The 21,106-nt window shown below is 44.4% G+C and overlaps 1 protein-coding gene and 2 pseudogenes across 1 annotated transcript; all 3 read left to right on the forward strand.

The window, feature by feature from the left end:
* The first annotated feature begins 2,995 nt into the window (after positions 1-2,995).
* LOC141997162 (olfactory receptor 6X1-like) lies at positions 2,996-4,633 on the forward strand. Its single transcript, XM_074969443.1, is given in 4 exon segments — positions 2,996-3,023; positions 3,678-3,795; positions 3,797-3,909; positions 3,912-4,633. Coding segments are annotated over 4 exon segments (981 nt in total).
* Positions 4,634-11,561: 6,928 nt separating this feature from the next.
* LOC141997163 (olfactory receptor 6X1-like) lies at positions 11,562-12,472 on the forward strand (annotated as a pseudogene).
* Positions 12,473-17,577: 5,105 nt separating this feature from the next.
* Positions 17,578-18,899, forward strand: LOC141997164 (olfactory receptor 6M1-like; annotated as a pseudogene).
* The last annotated feature ends 2,207 nt before the right edge of the window (positions 18,900-21,106 follow it).

Here is a 21,106-nt window from a genome sequence, read left to right on the forward strand (position 1 = left end):
AGCCCCTGGTGGTTTGTTTACCTGCCGCGTTCACAGGTTCGGCCGATCGCAGCTCCCACTGGCCGCGGTTCGCCGCTCCAGGCCAATGGAGGCTGCAGGAAGCGGCGCGGGCCAAGGGACATGCATTCCCTGAACAACCGGCTTTGAGAACCACTGGGTTAAGTAACAACCTAGCACAGTAGGACAAGTTACGGCATAAGATACACTTCACAGAGTCATGGATTATAAGGCTAGAAGTGATAATCTTGTGACCTCCTCTATAACCCAGGCCGAAGAACCTCACCCAGCAATCTCGGCAGGAAGCCCATAACTTCTTTTTGGTTTAGGGCTGAGTCATTTAGAAAACATCCAGTCCTGACTTCAAGCGATGGCGAATCTACCCCAGGCCATTGTAGGTGGTTCCAAGGGGTAAGTACTCTCACTGTTACAACTTTGCACCCTAATTCTAACCTGAATTTGTCTAGCTTCACCTGCCACTCACTGGCACTCATTAGGCCTTTTTCTATTAGATTATCGACCCCAGAAATAGCTTCCCCATGTTGGCAGTTCTAGCCCATGATGAATTCACCTCTTAACCTTCTCTTGGATAAACTAAATCCCTTGAGCTGCTTCAGTCTCTTAATACAAGGCATGTTTTCCAGACACCAGATCATTCTCGTGGTCTCCGATGGTGTACATACTCTCTGTTTGCCAGAAGCTGGGAATGAGCGACAGGGGATGGATCACTTGATGATTACCTGTTCTGTTCAGTCCCTCTGGAGCACCTGGCATTGGCCACTTTGGAAGACAGGATACTTGTCTAAGCTGAAAAGTGCTGTTTACGAGTTAGGGATTCTTATTAAAGATTTTCTTCTTAGGAAGGAAGTTTGTGGCAGCCTTTCACATCATATGGCTTTAGTCTATTATGTTCTCTCCACATATCTGAATTTCTTCTTGCTCACTTCAATTAAAAAAAAAGTCTTCAAGTTACTATTGAGATGTTTTGTAGGGTTACATATTCTCCCAAGAGGAGTGGTGGATATCCCCATAACTGGAGATATTTAAAAATGAGGGGACAAAGTCCTGAATGGATCAGTAATGGAAAGGAATAGAATAGAGATTACCAGAGTGGAATAGGACAGACAGGTGTATATGTGATAATCCTGCACTGACCCTTAGTGCTTTTGCTTGAAATGACCTTTTCATTTTGTAGCATAACTAAGGCCTCTGATTCAATGCTACTCTCACACTCAGTTTTTGCATGGCGATGTCTGGGTTGCCTCTCACTGTGTGTCTAGCACAGTAATACACAGCCGTGTCTTCGGCTCTCAGGCGGAGGAGTTGCAGGTACATGGTGCTGATGGAGTTATCGGTGGTGATGGAGAATCTGTCTTTAAAGGACTGGGAGTAGATGGTAGCACCATGTTCAGGGTCAATTCTTCCAACCCACGCCAGTCCTTTCCCAGGAGTCTGCTGGAGCCAGCTCATGTAATAGCTAGTGAGCGTGAACCCTGAAGTTTTACACGATATCTTGAGAGAATCTCCGGGCTTCTTAATTTCTGCCCCAGACTGGACCCGCTGAACCTGTGACTGGCCACCTAGAGGGAAGGTACAATGAATATTGACATATCTGGACTCATCCCCATCATCCTGGTAACCCTCAGCCACCTTCCCATCCTCTACATGCTCCCCTTACCTTGGAAAGTGGACATCAAGCAAAGATAAATAAAAAACCCCCTCATATTTGTTACTCTCCGCAAGAAAACAGAGCACTAGTATTCTCCGTTGTAAAAGCAGGTGACTGCTGTGCTTTTTGGATGTGACCAATCCAGAGAAGACAAGACATTGACTTTTAAAGAGGAAGCTCCCCCACTGACTTTGCATAAGCACTCAACGCATACAGCAGCAGGGGATATAAAAGTGTGAAGATACTGAGAAAAATATTTGTTCCTTGACTAGCACAATGGGATTCTTACCTAGCTGGGGCTTTTAGGTGCTACACAAATTGTTTTCAACACTGAGTCTCTTCATTGACTTCAGAGAGCTTTGGGTTACACCTTAAAGGGTGAACATGAGTTTGCAATAACTTTTGTGTTCAGCAGAGATAACAGTAGGAGTGAAATTCTCCCAGATGTAGAGGGCCAGAACAAGATCAACGTACTTCTGACCATAAGAACATAACATACTTCTAAACAATGAGAGAATGGTGGACTTAATTGCTTATGAATGACTAACAATTAAAATGCTGATGTTATTGAAGTACTTCCCAAGGGTAATGCTTTGGGAACTCTAGGGATTGAATCCTGCATAAACTTAAAATCATCAGACAATAATTATTTCTAGTGAGGGAATAATTATGTGGGGCTTGATCCAATGCTTTCTGAAATCTATGGGAGTCTTTTTTGTTGACTTCAATTGACTTTGGATCAGGCCCTAAAATAGGATATAATGAGCAAGTCTTAACTTCTACTCCAACTAGTTTCAGATCTATGAAACACATCACTTACTCAGATTAGAGAGATTGGATTTGTTTCAGGATCTTCTCTATCTGCTAATTTTGAGAAAGAAATGATGGCGGCATGCAATATCTTTCCACAAATTTTCTTGCACTTAATACGATTTGAAAAGAAGAACAAAGAATGACAGGGCTCAGAGTGCAAATGGAGTGGATTTCATTGAGAAACTCACCTTGTAAACTTCTAGCAACACAACACAGAAATTAGAAATATTTAATTTAGAAAATGCTCCGCTGTATTTTGATCCCTTTCAAACTTACTTCTGTTGATTTGTGGTTAAAGAAAATAATAGCCACTGCACTTGTGACGGCACTGCCAATGAACACCCAAGTATCAGTGTTATTGGGTTGAAATTCCTACTATAATATTCCTACTTCCTTAGAAGAAAATAGTTTATATACAGCAGTGATGGGACATAAAAGAAGGTGGACAGATCAGATTCAGATCTTGTGGGGTTTTCCCCATTTGCTGCAAAAATGTAGAGATACCAGCTTCACCTTATGAATCAGTCACTGGCCATTGGAGGAGGTAAGTCAAAGCTTTAGTGATATTGAAGCAACATGATTATCTATCTATCTATCCTTCCTTTTGTGGTCCTCACTGTGATAGCATCAAAATGATAACTATATTTTTCAAATGTATACCATATGACCGAATATTTTTCCTGATCAATGTTGTTCCTGAATGTGTTGGTACAGGAAAAGACAAACATCAGAAGAGATGAAGTTAAATGAAAAATATTATTATACTTCTAACCAGAAAGGAATTCAGGATCATCCTATACAAACTCCAGAAAAAATATAGTGTAAAATATTCTTAATTTTTAATTAAGTCTAACTGGAGCTTTTGTGGCTATGTTATCCAGTGAATTTATCCCTCCATTCAGACAGATAGATATTGGGTTTTTTTCTGTATTCTTTATGGCCATTGCTCTATGTGATCTCTATCTAATTCTAACCCACCCATCTGTATGTCTACATTGAGATAAAAGACCCATAGCACTGAGTCTCAGACCTGCGTCAGCTGACTCTGGCTCCTGGGACTAGTCTGCAGGGCTCTAAAATTGCTGTGTAGATGGTCAGTCTCAGGCTGGAGCCCAGGCTATGAAACCTGTGTATCAGCTGCGGGTCTCTTAAGCGAGACGAGTAATCAACCTATTTTTCTTAATTCTTATAAACATAGGTGTGGAGAATGGGTCACGCCTAAAAGAGTTCATCCTGCTGGGCTTCCCAAGTCTTCAGAGGCAGCATATGGTCTTATTTGTCATCATCTTCTTCATATACCTTCTCACTCTAGCAGGGAAGCCTCATCATTGTAATTGTGAGGGCTGACCAGCATCTCCAGGCCCCGATGTCTTTCTTCCTGAGTAAAATTTCCTTCCTGGAGATCTGGTACACCACTGCCATTGTACCCAAATGTTGGAGATGTTCCTGGTGGCCAGAACGACCATCTGTGTTTATTGCTGCCTGGTCCAGTCATTCTTCCACTTCTTCCTGGGCCTCACTGAGTTCCTGATTCTATTAGCCATGTCCTTTGACCGCTATATCACTGTATGCAAACCCCTGCACTACAGCACCATCATGACCAAGAAAGTCTGCTTTCTTTTGGCCCTGGGAGCCTGGGCATTGAGTTTCTTGGTTATCTTCTCCTAGGCTGCTTTGCTCCTGCAGTTGCCGTTCTGTACCGAGAACATCGTCGACCATTTTTACTGTGACATTGGGCCCTTCTTGAAACTGGCCTGTGCAGATACAAGTGTCATTGAGTTCCTTGGCTACCTGGGGTCCATCACCATCATACCAACCAGCCTCCTCTGCAGTGTGGTGTCATACACCTACATCATCACTACCATACTCCACATCTACTCCACCGGTGCACACCAGAAGGCGTTTTCCACCTGCACATCCCATCTCACTGTGGTCTCCATACTGTACAGAGTTGTTATCTTAATGTATTTGAAGCCCATGGCCCACTCCTCCCTCAGTCTCAACAAGGCCGTGTCTGTCCTCAACACTGTCCTAACCCCCTTGCTGAACCCCTTCATGTATCCCATAAGGAACAAAGAGGTGAAAACAGCCTTGAGGAAAGCTATGAGCAAGAGAAAGAGTAGGTCAGAATGTCTATGGTTCCTGGGAGGGTAAAGAAATTAGATCATTTCCTGGTTTTCCCACAGACTGTTGACCTTCACTGCAAACAAGGTGTGTTTTCACATTGACATTCATAGTTCCAGTGGAGACAAGGTAAATGTAGTTTTTAATCTCATTATTATTAGTTAAGGTAAAAAGCAGGTGGAAGGGAGGGGATTGACTTTGATGAGCTACATCAAGGCTAAACTACCTGTGCCCTGTCTCCACTAGGATCTTACACCAAGTTATCCTTCCCATTAGGAGAAAACACTTATTTTAACAGTGAAGACAAAGCCATAACAAAGGAGAGATTTTCAAAGGCCAGGACAGGAGTTGGGCAGGCAACTTCCATTGACTTATAATGGGAATTGGTCACTGCAATGCCCTTTATGCTTTTGAAAATCTCCACATAAGGATCTGAGTCCACTGAAGTCCATGATGGTCTCACTATTGATTTCAGAAGATTTTTGGATCCAGCTCTATTGGGAAGAATTGGAAGGAAGGGTCATCTGGTAGGATGTGATACAGAAGAAATGGTTTAGATTTCTAGCTCCATCATGGATTTAGAGATGTCCCTTAAATTGGGATTTTCAAATGAGCATATGGTAATTTACTGTGTGTGTGTACACAGTGCCCAGTATAAAGGCACTGTGATCTCAGTACGGTCCTTGAGGTGCTATTGGACTGCAACTAATAGCAATGAAGGGCTTGAGTCAAGCCTCACTGAAATCAACAGGAGTCTTTCAATGGCACATAATAGCCTAGTCTCCTGTGGGCTGTAATACTCCGGTCTCATTTTGGTGGTTGGGGTATTGTGTGAGTGCTGAGTGGCTGTGGGGGTGGTATAGGTGTGAGCTTTATACTCTATCTAAATGGCTTGCCAGTGAGGAAAGCAGCTGGATTTTTAAACATGAAGCTCACCCACAGACTTTGCAATCTGCTTGTCAGGTAACTATAAAGGGTTTAGAAGGGCTGAGAGAAATACACTTGACCCTTTTATAGTGAGGAAAAAGTGTGCATGGATTGGTCTATGTGGAATGTCCCCAGAAGCACTGAGAGAGTCTTTCCTACTGTAAACCTCTGAGCCAGGTTTTCAGCGGGTGTAGATCAGAAAAGGGGCTACGTTGGTTTACAGCAACTGGGGATAACAGTACCGAGCATTTCAGTTGTGGTGTTGGACCCATTCTAAAAGTGGCCTAGGCTGACACCTCCAGAATAGAGTTCATGAATTTTAGAGTAACCGTCATTCTTCAGGGCAACTCATTCACATTGACATCTTACATTGTTAGAGAGACCAGGTGGGTGAAGTAATATCTTTAATTGGATCAACTTCTGTTAGTGAGCAAGACAAGCTTTCGAGCTATACAAAAGCTCTTCCTCAGGTCCCATAAAAGTTAGTCCAAAAATATTTCCTTACCCACCATGTCTCTCTGATATCCTGGGACCAACAAGCCTACAACAACACTGAATACATCTTTATAATGTCTACTTTCATTCAGATCCCTTCCACAAGTGGCAAAAAACTGGAATTTTCTACTTGTGTCACTCATCAGATGGTGGACAATATATTTCACAGAGCAGTGATCTTTATGTACATGAGATCCTCAACCCAAACCAACCTAATAGCCTTTTAGCCAGGTTAACAAGCCTTGTGCATGGGGGGAAGAAATGGACATGATATATCTTGACTATAGTGAGGCTTTAGGTATTCTCTCACATGATCTTCTCATAAACTAGGGAAATATAGCGTCAATAAACCTGCTATATTGTGGGTGCCCAACTGGTTGGGAAACCGTATTCAGAGAGTAGTTATCAGTAGTTCACAGTCAACCTGGAAGAGCATCATATTGAGTGGGGTCCCACAGGGCTCTGTCCTGGGTCCAGTTCTATTCAATATCTTCATCAATGATTTAGATAATGGCATAGAGAGCACAGTTATAACGTTTGTGGATTGCACCAGTCTGGGAGGGGTTGCAAGTGCTTTGGAGGACAGGATTTGAAATCAAAATGATCTTGACAAACTGGAGAAATGGCCTGAAATAAACAGAATGCCATTCAATAAGGACAAATGCAAAGTACTCCACTTAGGAAGGAATAATCAAATGGGAAATGACTACCTAGGAAGGAGTACTACAGAAAAGGATCAGGGGTTTATAGTGGATCACAAACTAATTATGATTCAAGAATGTAACACTGTTGTAAAAAAAAAAGTGAACATTATTCTGGGTGTGGCAAGGCGATGACTCACCGGTGTGGCGCCTCCTGCTGGCTGTCCTGGGGAATTAGCTCTTCCAGCCTGGAGCGCCCTTTGCAGGCCAGTGTCTCGCCTGCCACTGGCCCCCGAGTCCCTCCTGGACCCCGGTGCCCCTTTACGTCAGGATTCTGCCCCCAGCAGTAACCCACAATCTGGGTCTCCCCACCCAGGGGAACCCCCACCCCTCTATCCCCACCTTGCCTCAGTGGCTACTGCCAGTCACCATCTAGCCCCTGCTCACTGGGGCAGACTGCAGTCTGTAAACCACTCATCATCGGCAAGGGGGTAGGACCAGCTGCCTCTGCCGAACCCCAGGCTGCCCCTCTGCAGCCCCAGTACCTTTCCTGGCCTTTAGCAAGGCCTCAGCCTGGGGGTTTCCCAGGCTGGAGCTCCCCAGATCCTCTGGCCTTCCCCCAGCCCTGCTCCACTCTAGGTGCCCTGCTCAGCTCCCAGGCAGGCAGGTCCTTCTCTCTCAGAAGCTAGAGAGAGACTCTTTCTGCCTGAGCTCCCGGCTCACAGCCCTTTCATGGGGCCCGCTGTGGCCTGACTGGGGCGTGGCCCCAGCTGTGGCTGCCCTCCCAATCTAGCCTTTTCTCTCAGCCCCAGCCCTCCCCCAAGGTGGGCTTTAACCCTTTCAGGGCCGGAGCGAGTGACCACCCCACTACACTGGGATGTATTAGCCAAAGTGTTGTAAGCAAGAAATGAGCAGCAATTCTTCCACTCCACCCAGCACTAATGAGATTTCAACTGGAGAATTGTGTCTGGTTCTGGGCACCACACTTTGGGAAAGATGTGGACAAATTGGAGAAAGACCACTGGAGAGCAGCAAAAATTATTATAGGTCTAGAAAACCTGCCCTATGAGGAAAGATTAAAAAAAATATTGTTTGTTTAGTCTGGAGAAGACTGAGATAGGATATAACAGTCTTCAAGTACATAAAGGGTTATTATAAAGAGGTGGGTGATAAATTGTTCTTGTCCTGTCCTCAGTGGATAAGGAGAAGTAATGGCCTTAAATTGCAGCAAGGGAGATTTAGGTTAGACATTAGGAAAAACTTCCTAACTCTAAGGGTAGTTAAGCACTGAACAAGTTGCCTGGGGAGATTGTCTAACCTGCTCTTAAAAGCCTTCAATGGCAAAGATCCAAGAAACACCTGTCAGGGATGATTTAGATAATACTTAGTCCTGCTTCAGCACCTGGGCATGACCTAGATGACCAATCAGAGTCCCTTCCAGTCTTACATTTCACTGATTCTTTATTAGGGAGAAAGAAGGTGGTATTCCTGCTTAATGCAATGTTAGTTCCGCTTTTAAATTCTTTCATCTGTACCCACAGCAACACAGAGTTCAAAGAAGTGTTGAGAAAAACCATGAGGAGAAAAAGACATCCCTAAACAACTAGGATTCTGTGGACTCCAAAAAACGTGACCAATCCAAGCAGAACAACTAATGTTTGAAAGTGCTGGTTTCAGAGTAACAGCCGTGTTAGTCTGTATTCGCAAAAAGAAAAGGAGGACTTGTGGCACCTTAGAGACTAACCAATTTATTTGAGCATGAGCTTTCGTGAGCTACAGCTCACTTCATCGGATGCAAAGTGCCTAACTCAGTTGAATTATGCCCGTGTATCCCATTTGAAAATCTGGATCTGTGGATTTTATGGTCCACTGATTGTATGACAGTTTTTTAGCAGTGGTATCTCCCTTGACTTAGAGGCACAGTATTCCATGACCTGAGGATCATACTTGTGACTCAGGACTCAGTTTTGTTTAAAGCTAAGGGACAAACATGCCTGAAGGAGTTAGGTGTCCAATTCTAATTGAAACGCAGTGAGATCTGGATGCCTCGATTCCTTACGTTTCTTTGAAAATCCCATCCTAACTCCTTTGCAGAATCAGGGCCTAAGAACTCACAGAAAAACATACATGGTTGGAGAGAAACTGCATTACATCCACAAGTAGAACTGGTATAGACTTCAATAAGAAATAAAAATGCAGATGTGAAAAGTTTGTTAAAACTTTTAATTAGCAAGTGAAACTCCAACACTAGTTTGCAACTCCTTGTTAAGAGGAACTGTAGGGAGTTGGAGAAACTGGACTCCCGGTGGGACATAGGCAGAAACAAAACAGTAACTCCCCACAAATGATATTTGATTTTAGTCAAAAAACAATGCTGGAAACAAATAAAAAAGTTTAGTCTCACCCAAAAATGATTACTTCAAGGAAAGGATGATAACAGAAGTATGAAAGGTTGAAATCTCTGAACCTTTACTTTTGATAAGAATATAATACTAATTCTAAAGGTTAGTAGAAAAGAGAGGTGAACATCCTTGCACTCAGCGATCTATAGAATGGCATGGTTAAATTCACTGAATCTTGTAAAAGTTTTGAAGGATAGCGAAGTTGAGTTTCAGTGGAATAAAGTTCTACTTCTATAGAACCGAGCACTGCAGTTTCGAAAATGTTTTTATATTAGATCAGGTGACATTCTTCACCAACTTCTGTTCCCTTCTGCAAGACAAAGGATAGTTTTTGGAATTTCCGATGTTTATCCCAGTTCCTGGAATGTGTTGGTACATATCTTCCTGGTGATAACTCATGAATGGTTTTGTTCTGTAACGTGTGTGAGATTGTCAAAGGCAGCCAGGGAAACTGGGCACCGGTTAAAAGTCAAAGGCAGCTGGGCAATGAATATAGGGGATGAGGATGCTGTCTGCTGTAGGGGATATTTCCATCACTCTCTTACAGCGGAGATGTAGCTCTGCTATATTTATGGTTGAGATTCGCTTACTGTTAAATAACCCTTTGTCCAGAGTGCTCAGAATTCCAATTGCCTATTCAGATTCTGCTGAGAATTGCCATGTCCTGGGTAGGGTTAATGGTCCATATTTGGCAGTAATTTATGTGCGGGTTTCCCGAGTCAATGGGCCCCCAGAATATACTATGTGACATCAAAACTCTACTGTTGTCGTAACTCTGTTGCTCACATCTTGGGCTCAGATTATGGCTCTGATCTGCCACAGACAATACCAATGCACTCAGGGCTGATCTCTGCTGGTGTCCAGAGAAAGTAACCTTATTGGGAGTAGGCTGACAAGCAGGGGAACATGGGCATCGGGACTAGCCCACCTTTGCTTACCCAAGAGTTTTCAGACAGCTTTGCATCAGTGTAACTGGCTGGCTCCAAGAGACAGATCGTTGCAGTTTAACCCCGTGTTTTCTGTCTTTGGGTCCAGACCGCAGCAGCATTCTGAGAATGCAGCTTGTGCTTGCTGCCTACTTCAGCTCAGGTCCTCTTTTGTAAGATTTGGCGTATAACCAAAGCTTCCGGTTTAAGGGCCAATCCTTCACAGTGCTCTAAAGTGCATATAAATAGTCAGATTGCTTTGCAAACTGCAACATTTAATGTGGTCCAGGGTTAGTGTTAGTCGACTGAGGTCATTTAGGCCGAGAGTCCGTCAGATACAGACCCCAAATTAGGAGCTGACTTTAATATTCCAATTGCTCCAAAACCCATGTGCATAGGGATAATGGCTTGAAAATTGGGATGCCACTAGGCCATCTGGTGTAGAGTTTGTGATGCAAACTGGAGGTCGCTTGATTAAGGGGTTCCACAACACTCCCACTGTAAAATGATCTGCCTCTATCGCTTTTAGACGGGAATAACCCTTTTTGTTGCTGACATGGGAAATCTAAGATCTGATCCACATAAAACTGACATCACTTATCTGCCCCTTGGTCCCAAGCTGAACTAAGGGGCAGTTTACAAATCGTTCAAAACTTATGGCACTCTAAAAGCTTTAGCACCTCCGCTTAGACACAGCTCCCATCTCTGAGCTCTATTTTTCCTCAGGCACTTCTTGACAAGTGACAGTAATATACTCGGAGTCTTATACTCGTGTGGGAAGTCAGCGGAACAGGCATGGCTCCCTTGAATACGAGGGCCAAAACGCAGGTTCCTGAGATGCCGTCAGACCTGCATGCTGACAAACAGTTGGTACATATGGGGCAGTTTACCTGGGTTCTTTTCTAAAAGTGGGAGAGTTGCAAGATTCCACCCAAGATGTGAAAGAGTAAGGGTCTGTCTATTCAGCAACTAGACACCTGTGGCTGGTGCATGCCAACCGACTTGGGCTCGCGGGGCTCGGCTGCGGGGCTGTTTCATTGCTGTGTTGACTTCCGGGCTTGGGCCGCAGCCCAAACTCTAGGATCCTCCCACCTCGTGAGGTCCTAGAGCCCGGGGTCCAGTCCGAGCCTGGAAGTGTAACGATATGGGTGACAGCAGGGTGAAGCCCTTGTTCATTTACTTATTTGATATTTCTTTTCCTGATGAGGATTTTTCTTTCTCCAAAGAACAACAAAATACCAAAATATTTCTTGTAGGAATTGAAAGCTGCCCTCTTCAAGGAACAAATTAGGGTACAAGTTAATTTCTCTCTTATTCTGGTGCACCTGCATTGAAAATTAGTGGAATTATCACAAGTTTGAATGGATCTAGTAGACTACATTTATTTATCCTTACAACTGTACCAAAAAGAAAAGTTGGGATATCCCTAGGAATTCATCAGAGAAGATCAGCAAAGAATATTATGAAATAACTAAATTGAGACTAATACTTTGTAGTGAAATCTAAAATGTTTCTTAATTTCTTATTCTCACTAGAGAGAGAGAGAGAGAGAGAGAGAATATGGGCAATGGTACAACGATCAGAGTTCATTCTCTTGGGATTTCCCAATCTTCATGGAATGCAGATGGTGTTCTTTGGTGTCATTTTATTCATGTATCTCTTACCTCTTGTGGGGAACAGCCTCATCATCACAGTTGTGAGGGTTGATCAAAAACTTCACACTCTGATGTATTTCTTCCTCTGTAAGCTCTCCTTGTTGGAGATCTGGAGCACGACCCTTGTGGTCCCAAAGATGCTGGCCAACCTGCTCTTGGACAGAACCACCATCTGTTTTTCTCCATTTCTCCCTGGGCAAAAGGGAGTAGGTCATCCTGACGTCCATGTCTTTCGACCACTATTTGGCCATATGCCGACCATTGCATCATGCCACCATCATGACTAGCAGAGTCTGTCTCCATTTGGCATTGCTGGTTTGGCTTGGAGGAATTGTGCTCATCTTCTTCCATTCACTGCCAATGTGGATCCTGCCGTTCTTCAGGGACAATCGAGTTGACCATTTCTATTTTGACCTTGGGCCACTTCTGAAACTGGCTCGTGTTGACACATCCATCATAGACTTCACAGGTTTTATAACAACTGTCATACTGCAGGGCAGTGCATTTCTTTTTACGTTGACATCATACATACATCTTTATCATATCCACTATCATCCAGATCCCTTCCTCCACTGACCAAAAAAAGGCTTTTTCTACTTGTGCTGCTCATCTGGCAGTGGTTAATATATTTTATGGGGCACTGATATTTATGTATATGAGACCTTCAACTCATTCTTCCTTTAGGATAAACAAGGTGGTCTCCTTATTCAACACAGTCCTAGTTCCAGTTTTAGACCCTTTCATCTATACCATCCAAAACACAGAGTTCAAAGCGTCCCTGAGCAAAATGATAAACAGGGAAAAGAAATTCCGACACATGTAGGATTCTCTGGGCTGTGAGAACTAAAATTTAACCCAAACACAATAAGCGAGGTTTCCCTATTGTTCTGAGCGAGGCTAAGGATGAGATGAAGGTGGAATTTTAATTTATACCTTCTGAAGATTTGGATCTGTGGATTGTGTTCACCATGATAATATCTTGCAGATGTTAGCAGTGTTTTTAATCCATTGATTTGCATTTTCATTTTATATACCTGAAGGGATATACTTGTGACTTTGGCCTCAAATAAATTCAGAGCTTCTAGTATCATTATTTTAAAAAAAATGATAAAAATGCATTTTGGATCTAAAATGTCAAAGACTGGGGTAATGTATTTGTAGATAGAAATTAGAATATGTACAAAGTTGGTTATATAAAACATGACATTTTTAGTGTGCTCCCTGCGTGTATTTTTACAGCTGCATTTACTAAGTTTATGAACAATTATTCTTTTTCACTTCTTTTACCCCGTAGTCTTTGTAATATTTTTCAGCATGTCCTGAAGGTGATAAAAACACAACATGAACAAAAGTTGAGGTTTCTAAACTGCCTAAGGGGGCTAGACATGCACATCCCTTTGAAGGGTACTTGGGCTTTGGTGCCTAACTCCCTTAGGCTTACCTGAAAATCCAAACTTTAGTGATTTATATATCTGTATTAAATATTATATAAACCAATGTTTTGTACTCTTCATATTACTATATTGTTAAGGTTGGAATATTAGAAATAAGACTATAAGTAATTCCTTTATTTCTTGGTCTTGTTCTATACATTTTAAAACATTGTTGTCTTTAAATTTCCCCCCCCCCAAAATTACGTATTACTCTAGGCACATTTGAGTTAGGTTGATTTAAAAAAAATAGTTCTCTCATTGCAATGAAAAAGCATGATTTTTATCGGCACACAATTCAGGTTAAACTGTGTTAAATTACCATTCATATTCCATTGTGCTATTTGAGTTTGGAAGTTTTCAGGTTTTCAATACCCAAGAAACTTAAAAAAAATTGCTGCAGGAAATTTCAAAACATGCAGAATCAGTCCATTTTCAAACTGCAAAGTCGTGTTTCAAATTTTGACAAAACATTCGTTTTTTCCAGCCATTGCTGGTAGTTCTTAATGGATTTGTGTGAATTTAGTCGTTAATGACAGATTTCACCAAGCAGAATTGTAGTTTAGTTACATGCTAATAGGAACGTAAGTGCAGTCACTATATTATACAATGTTAGAATTTACAAATTGTCTTGTATAGCATAATTAGTGCTGTTAGTTTGAGATTTTGCACCCCACCCCAAAGCAGATTTGAACATGCAATCACCAGATTTTAAATTCTCGGGCTGAGTGTCAGTCAGGTAAAATCTAAAGCAGAAAACTCCTGTAAACACTTGTATATGTGAGTGACTTGATGGCTGTGCTTCTCCTAGTCCTTTCACTGGGACTATTTATGTGCTCAAAGCACTCCTCTGCACAAGGGTTTACACGACTGGGAACTGCATTCTATGATTTCTGTAGATGATTGTCTTGTTTTGTCTAAATAATTATGTAAATGCATTTTGGGGAGTTTTGACTAATACCAAATGCTATTCACCAAGAATTGAGAATGGGATTTTCCAGTGACCTTAAGGGAGATAAATAGGGTCAGATTTCTAAAGCTAAGGGCCTAAAATGCAGCTCGGCACCTAGTGGGGTTTTAAAAAGTGCTTAGATGCTGAACTCTCCTCGATTTAAATGATGTTAGGTGCCAGATTCACAAAAATTGGCACCGATGTCCAACTTTTAGGCATCATGGGTGTGACAGTGCCCACCATAAGGCTTTATGGAAATATGCTTATGAATGTAAATATGACATAACTGGAATATGTTCTATGATACATATGCCATGTAACATATCTCTGTAAAGGTTATGATCTACTGAATCTATTCATCCTATTTGTATGCAAGTACCATTTTTGTATTCGAAGTTATGAATATTGGCTGGGTATTGGCTTGATTTTTAAGTAACCTTTGTAAAGCATTTGGTCAGCTTCTTGAGAAAGGAATGTGCAAATCAAGAAGGACTTAAACTACAATGGATCTTGGAAGGCTCCAATCCATGTAAGAAGTCTACTTGAGGACGTTCAAGATAGCATGTGACCCATGGCTGCTACCTGGTAAGAAACTGTGACTCATGCATGGACATGTGACTTGCCCAGGTGACTCCAGAACTCCATCTTGGAGCTGGACTTTGCATAGGCGAGAGGAGGGGGTCTCCACCCACAAGAGAAAGTCTATTTAAGCCTGTGGGAGACCCCTCCATTTTGTCTTCAGCTGGCTAAGGAGATAGCCTCTCCACCCCCAAGGATACCAGAAAGAAACTGGAACAAAGGACAGTAACTACAGGGGGTGTGAGTGCTTGCTGGACCCAGACTAGAAGGAGGCTAGTCTGTAAAAGAGAGCTTATTGGAACTGGTGAGGTTTTTATCTGTGTTTAGTTTGATTAGACATAGACTTGTGTGTTTTATTTTATTTTGCTTGGTAATTCACTTTGTTCTGTCTGTTACTACTTGGAACCACTGAAATCCTACTTTCTGTATTTAATAAAATTGCTTTTTACTTATTAATTAACCCAGAGTATGTATTAATACTTGGGGGGGGGCAAACAGCTGTGCATATCTCTCTATCAGTGTTATACAGGGCGAACAATTTATGAGTTTACCCTGTATAAGCTTTATATAGGGTAAAACAGATTTATTTAGGGTTTGGACCCCATTGGGAGTTGGGCATCTGAGTGGCTAGTGGCTAGAGGCTCTGGCTCAAACCAGGCAGGGCACTGAAATCCTAAGCTGCCAGGGCAGGAAAGCAGGAGCACAAGTAGTCTTGGCACATCGGGTGGCAGCTCCCAGGGGGTTTCTGTGATCCAAACACAGACCCAGGTCTGAACCATGTCCCCTAACATCTGTAGGCTTAACTGAAAGCAGCTTACAGAAGTATTCCTGTCCTTGATACTCAGATGGCCAACTCCCAATGGGGTCCAAACCGTAAATAAATCTGTTTTACCCTGTATAAAGCTGATAAAGGGTAAACTCATAAATTGTTCACCCTCTAGAACACTGATACAGTTCCACTGGTGGACATGCAAAAATATCTGCTGCAGTCCCGACAAAGCTAGGTTCCTCAGTGCCCCCATTTACACCCAAGGACTGGAGGAATTCCCTAACTAGGCACCCCATCATCTATCTCACCTGTGGGCCCCCGATCCAGTGGGCATAGTTAGTATACTTCCCTGGGAGACCCAAGTTCCAATCCCTCCTTTGCTGGATTTGGGGCGGGAACTTGAAACCAGGTCTCCCACACTCTAGGTAAATGACCCAAAGAAAAGCCCATTGGGTATTCTGGATTGATGCTGTTTCAATCTCTTGTTGAAGCTTTTCCACTTTGTGTAAACAGTTAAATATTCATTGGGTAGGGACCTGAACTTGTATTTCCCTCATACAAGATGGTTCTTCCTCACATGCTCAGCGTCTAACTGGTCGCCATATGTGTGAAATTTCCTCCCAAGTCAGTCTGGCAGTGATCTATTCACCTTCCTCGGAAGCATGTGAGTGCACCACAGTCCCTCCTAGTCTCTGCCCATGGCATATAATAGTGTAGTCACCTTTGGTCTAATTTTGGCTATTGGGTTTAGGGTGCGGATCCCTCTCACAGGTGCCTAACTCTCCCACTGCAATGCACAGGGAGTCAAGCAAGTAAATCTCTTTAGGGCCCTGATATCTCAACGTCCTATTAATGTCAATGGGATTTAGGCATCTAATACATTTGAGGATCTGGGGCTGGGTGTCTAATACAGAGCTGTAAATTCCATGGGTAACAGGGTGCCTAGGAGTTAGCTATGCCTACGCCCCCTTTGAGAATCTAGGCCTAGGTGCTCTTGAAAAGCCCACCTTTTGGGATGCTGCAGAGCTGGGAACCCTGGGAGTCCTGGCTCAAGCTTGGGCTCTCAGGACTTCTAGGTTCCCTCCTTCATGGCAGGGAACCTGGCAGCCCACAAACCCCTATCTTGAATCAGGGATGTCAGGGCCTCCAGGCGTCTGGCTTCTCACCAGCCGACCAGCCAGAGCTCTGGGCAGCTCGGGCAGTCTTGTCAATTCCATTTAGAAAAAATTGTTCTGATATTTAAAAGTGAACATTTCAGACTCTCTTCCCTCCCCCCGCCATCCTTCACCATCTTTCTTTTTGCCCCTGAGTCTGCATTTACCAATTAATGTATTAACATTTGGTCCCACTGGTGTTTGACTATTGCTGGGATTGTGGACTATAGACTTTGAATTCATGACCCAAGTTATAATAAAAGCAGTTGTGTCACACTCTGAGGCTGGAGATGCTGATGAAAAAACAGTAGTCAAGCTTCTGTAAGTAAGAAAGGAAATAACTGTGTGAAATCTATGTTATTGTCTTTGCCATCATATTACACTTCTTCTATATATAAACTGGAGTATCAATAGGACTTTACCCAGAGAATATCTTTAGTAATGGAGAATGCCTTATATAGTATGGTGACAGGTTTCGGAGGGGTAGCCATGTTCGTCTGTATCAGTAAAAACAACGAGGAGTCTTTGTGGCACCTTAGAAACTAACAAATTTATTTGGGCATAAGGTTTGTGGGCTAAGACCCACTTCATCAGATGCATGGAGTGGAAAATACAGTAGGCAGGTTTAAATATACAGGACATGAAAAGATAGGAGTTGCCTTACCAAGGTGGGGGGCAGTGCTAACGAGACTAATTCAGTCAAGGTGGATGTGGCCCATTCCCAGCAGTTGACAAGAAGGTCTGAGTATCAACAGAGGGAAAATTATTTTTTGTAGTGACCCAGCCACTCCCAGTCTTTATTCAGGCCTAATTTGATGGTGTCAAGGTTGCAAATTAATTCCAGTTCTGCAGTTTCTCGTTGAAGTCTGTTTTTGAAGGTTTTTTTTTGTTGAAGAATGGCCACTTTTAAGCCTCTTTTCAACTTTCCCTTATGGTACTTGTTGACTGTAGGTCTCGTGCCAGTATTTAGCCTTAGATGGAGTTTACCACCAGCTTTGGACTGCATTCCCAAGCAACCAGACTCCAAGAAGACCCAGTCCCGGCATGCCGGGGGCCGCTACCGGCCTCACACCATCCACGGGTGTGCGGATCCCCCCCATTTGCCTCTTAATGGTTTCACGCCCTCTTGACTGGGGTCTTCTTTCTATATGCTGTAGAGGGCTATATTACTCTTGGCCAAATAACAGGCTCATTTGGAATTATTTCATCAAAGATTATTAATCCATCTCAGATCATTATTACATTAAGAAAAGCAACACCAAAGAAAGTAAGCACACAAATCCCATTGAATTTCAGGGAGAGTTGGACAACTCCCTTTTACTGCTTTATAATTGAAATGGGATTTTTTCAAATAAGAAGTTGTGATAATTGTATCTTCCTTCTCTTCTTTATGCAGCTGAGTGAGAAATGAAGCCATAGAAACTGAGAACCAAACCAGAGTGAAGGAATTCATCATAGTAGGATTTCCAGGCAATTCCAGATTGAAAATTCTGGTCTTCCTACTTCTTCTGGTGATCTACACGCTGACGCTTATGGGGACCATTGGGATCATAGCCTTGGTGTGGAGCGATTACCGCCTCCACACTCCAATGTACTGGTTTCTCTGCAACTTGTCCATCTCGGAGATATGGTTCACCATGGTCATCCTTCCCAAAACAATGATGAATCTTATGTCAGCACATCAAGCTATTTCTTTCAATGGGTGTTTCACCCAAACCTATTTCTATTTCTTCCTTAGGACCTCAAAGTATATCCTGGTAGCCGTGATGTCCTTTGATAGATACATAGCTATTTGTAAGCTGTTGCATTACCCCATCATCATGAACGGGAAGTTGACTCTCTAGTTGATTATTGGCGCTTGGTTGGCAGCCTTTATATCAGTTCTCTGCCCAACCATTCTGGTGTCCCGCTTGCCATTCTGTGGCCTCAATGACATTAACCATTTCTTCTGTGACATAAGACCCATTTTGAAACTGGCTTGTACAGACGTACACCTCATTGAATGGGTGAGCTCCCTATACACTTCCACTGTGGTGCTAAGCTCTTTGCTCTTAACAACAGTGACCTACATGTATATCATCACCACCATCTTACACATCCCATCCACCACCGGTCAGCAAAAGGCATTTTCCACCTGTGCAGCTCACATTGCAGTGACGTCCATCTTCTACAGCTGTTCCATTTCCATGTATATATTACCCCAAAAGACCCACTCGTCAGGGATGTACAAAGCAGCAGCCATTCTTCACACAGTGGTCACCCCTTTGCTAAACCCATTCATATATCACCTCAGGAATGAGAAAGTAAGAGATGTCTTCAAAGACATGCTAAGGCAGGGATGGGTGGTTTGCTTCAAAAGAGTCTGAAAAACTTTACATTGTGATTCATAATTTGCAAAGATCAAGGAATGAAATGGAGGTCAAAGAAGGAGTCATGGGCAAAATATGCAGATGCATCAAAATGACTTAGGATCCTAAGTTCCATTTTAAAAGTGATTTAGGGCCAGATTTTTAAATAAATATGGCATCTGAAGATGCATATACATGCCTGGTGGGACTTTCAAAAGTATTTCAATGTGAAAATCCCATTAGGTGCCTATCTGCACCTTTATGCACACAAATACTTGAAAAAAATCTGTCCCTTTAGACAATTAGGAGCCTAACTTTAATTGGAAAAAAATAGAATTGAAGGTTTCAAATGCCCAAGTCACGTTTGAAAATGGGACTTAAGCACCCAATTGCCTTTAAAAATCTGGCCTAAGTCCCATTAGGAGTTGAAATCAATGGGAGTTAGCAGCAGATTTTTAAAGGTATTTAGCCACCTAAGGATCTCAAATGACTTAGGTGCTTTTAAAACTTTTGCATTGGTCCCATTTTCAAAAGCAATTTAGGGAATCTTAGTCCCACTGACTCAGTGTGACCCTGGGAGAGGGGTTCACATGATCTCTGCTGTAATAATAATAACAATATTATCACCCAGGCACGATTTAGTCCTAGCAGCCACGGATTCCGTGACTTTGCCAGGCCTCCGTGACTTCTAGGGTTTCAGGAAGCAGAGGCGGGACTGTGCACCCTGCAACTGGGGCTGGCTGGAAACAGGACCCTGCAGCCCCAGCCCCGTCGCTGCACTCCCACGCTGGCTTCCCAGGGGTATGCACCCCCCTCTCCCCTGCCAGGGCCGGATTAGTCTTTTGTGGGCCCCCATGGAGGCAGTGGAGCCTGGCACGGGGAGGTCAGTCCCAAGAATGAGGGGCCAGCCAGGGGCAATGGGCCATGGCATGGCAGGGGCGGCCCCGCTCCACCCAGCCCAGTGCGAGGCCACTATTTACAAACCAGCAGTTACCAGATGCACAGTGGCCTGCCCAGCCCTGTGCTACCAGCATGCCCCTTCTCCCCGGGGGGCGGGCCCATGCCACGCCACACAGCCCCCCTCCAGCCCAACACCCCCAATGGCCAGAGCCCCGCTGGAGCCACTATTCCCAGTGCCCTCCCAGACCCCTCCAAAAATGCACAGCGCCCTGCACAACACCACCCGTGCCCACAGCCCCACCACCCCTGCCCAGCACCCCCCACAGAACCCCCACTCCCTGGTGCCCTTACACACACACATTCTCCCCACCCCCTCACAGACCAGCACCCCCCCAGGCTCCCCACAGACCCAGTCCCCCAAGCCCTGCCTCCCGGCCGCACTCACCGGCCCTGCTGGGAGGCGACTGTGTCTGCCGGGCAGAGCCGGCAGTGCAGCCAGGGCTGGTCCCAGGGCCAGGAATCACTCCGGCCCCTTGGGAGTGGTGCGATCAGCCAGGCCAGGACCTGCCCTGGCCAGGGTCCCTCAAGACGCACTTGCCTGGAGGGGCCCAGCCAAGCCCTCTACACTGTTCTCCCCAACACACACCTGGCTGAGACTGGCCAGGCTTCTGCACCAGTCCCAGGCGGCTCGGCTCCGGGGAGACAGGCGGGACCCACAGGTGGTGGGAAGCAGAGACAGCCCGGAGCCCCAGGTGCCCTGGGGTCCGGCCAGGGGTCAGAGAGGAGCAGGTGTAAGGGGACTGTTGCCCCCTTACTAACATTCAGTGGGGGTGTTTTGGTTGGCTAGCTCCCAGCACTAAAAGGGGGAAGGGTCGATGGGAAACCAGGACCCTGAGACTGACAGTCCCCAGGAACAATGGGGAGAAGCCAGTGCTCCAGGTCAGCCAGAATGACAGGGCGGGCGGGCTAATCAGGGAGTCAGCAGGCCAGGGGTGTCCCATCCTCCCTGGAAGCTGGAATTGCCTGGCTCAGACAGAGTGGGGCCGAGCTAAGGAGAAAGCAGGGGCCCAAGCTGAGCTGGGGAGCAGAGCTGGGCCAGATCCAGAGGGACCAGAAAAGCAGCCCAGAGAGAGCAGACCCTGTCCTGGGAGCAGAGCTGCAGCCCCAAAGCCAGAGGCACAGCCCAGAGAGAGCAGACCCTGTCCTGGGAGCAGAGCCGCAGCAACCAGAGCCAGAGGGGCCAGAGAAGCAGCCCAGGGAGCAGGTCAGGGCTGGGAGCAGAGTCACAGAAGCAGCCTGCAGAGCAGACCTGTCCTGGGAGCAGA

Source organism: Natator depressus, chromosome 13 (assembly GCF_965152275.1).
Source record: "Natator depressus isolate rNatDep1 chromosome 13, rNatDep2.hap1, whole genome shotgun sequence".
Classification (NCBI taxonomy): Eukaryota; Metazoa; Chordata; order Testudines; family Cheloniidae; genus Natator; species Natator depressus.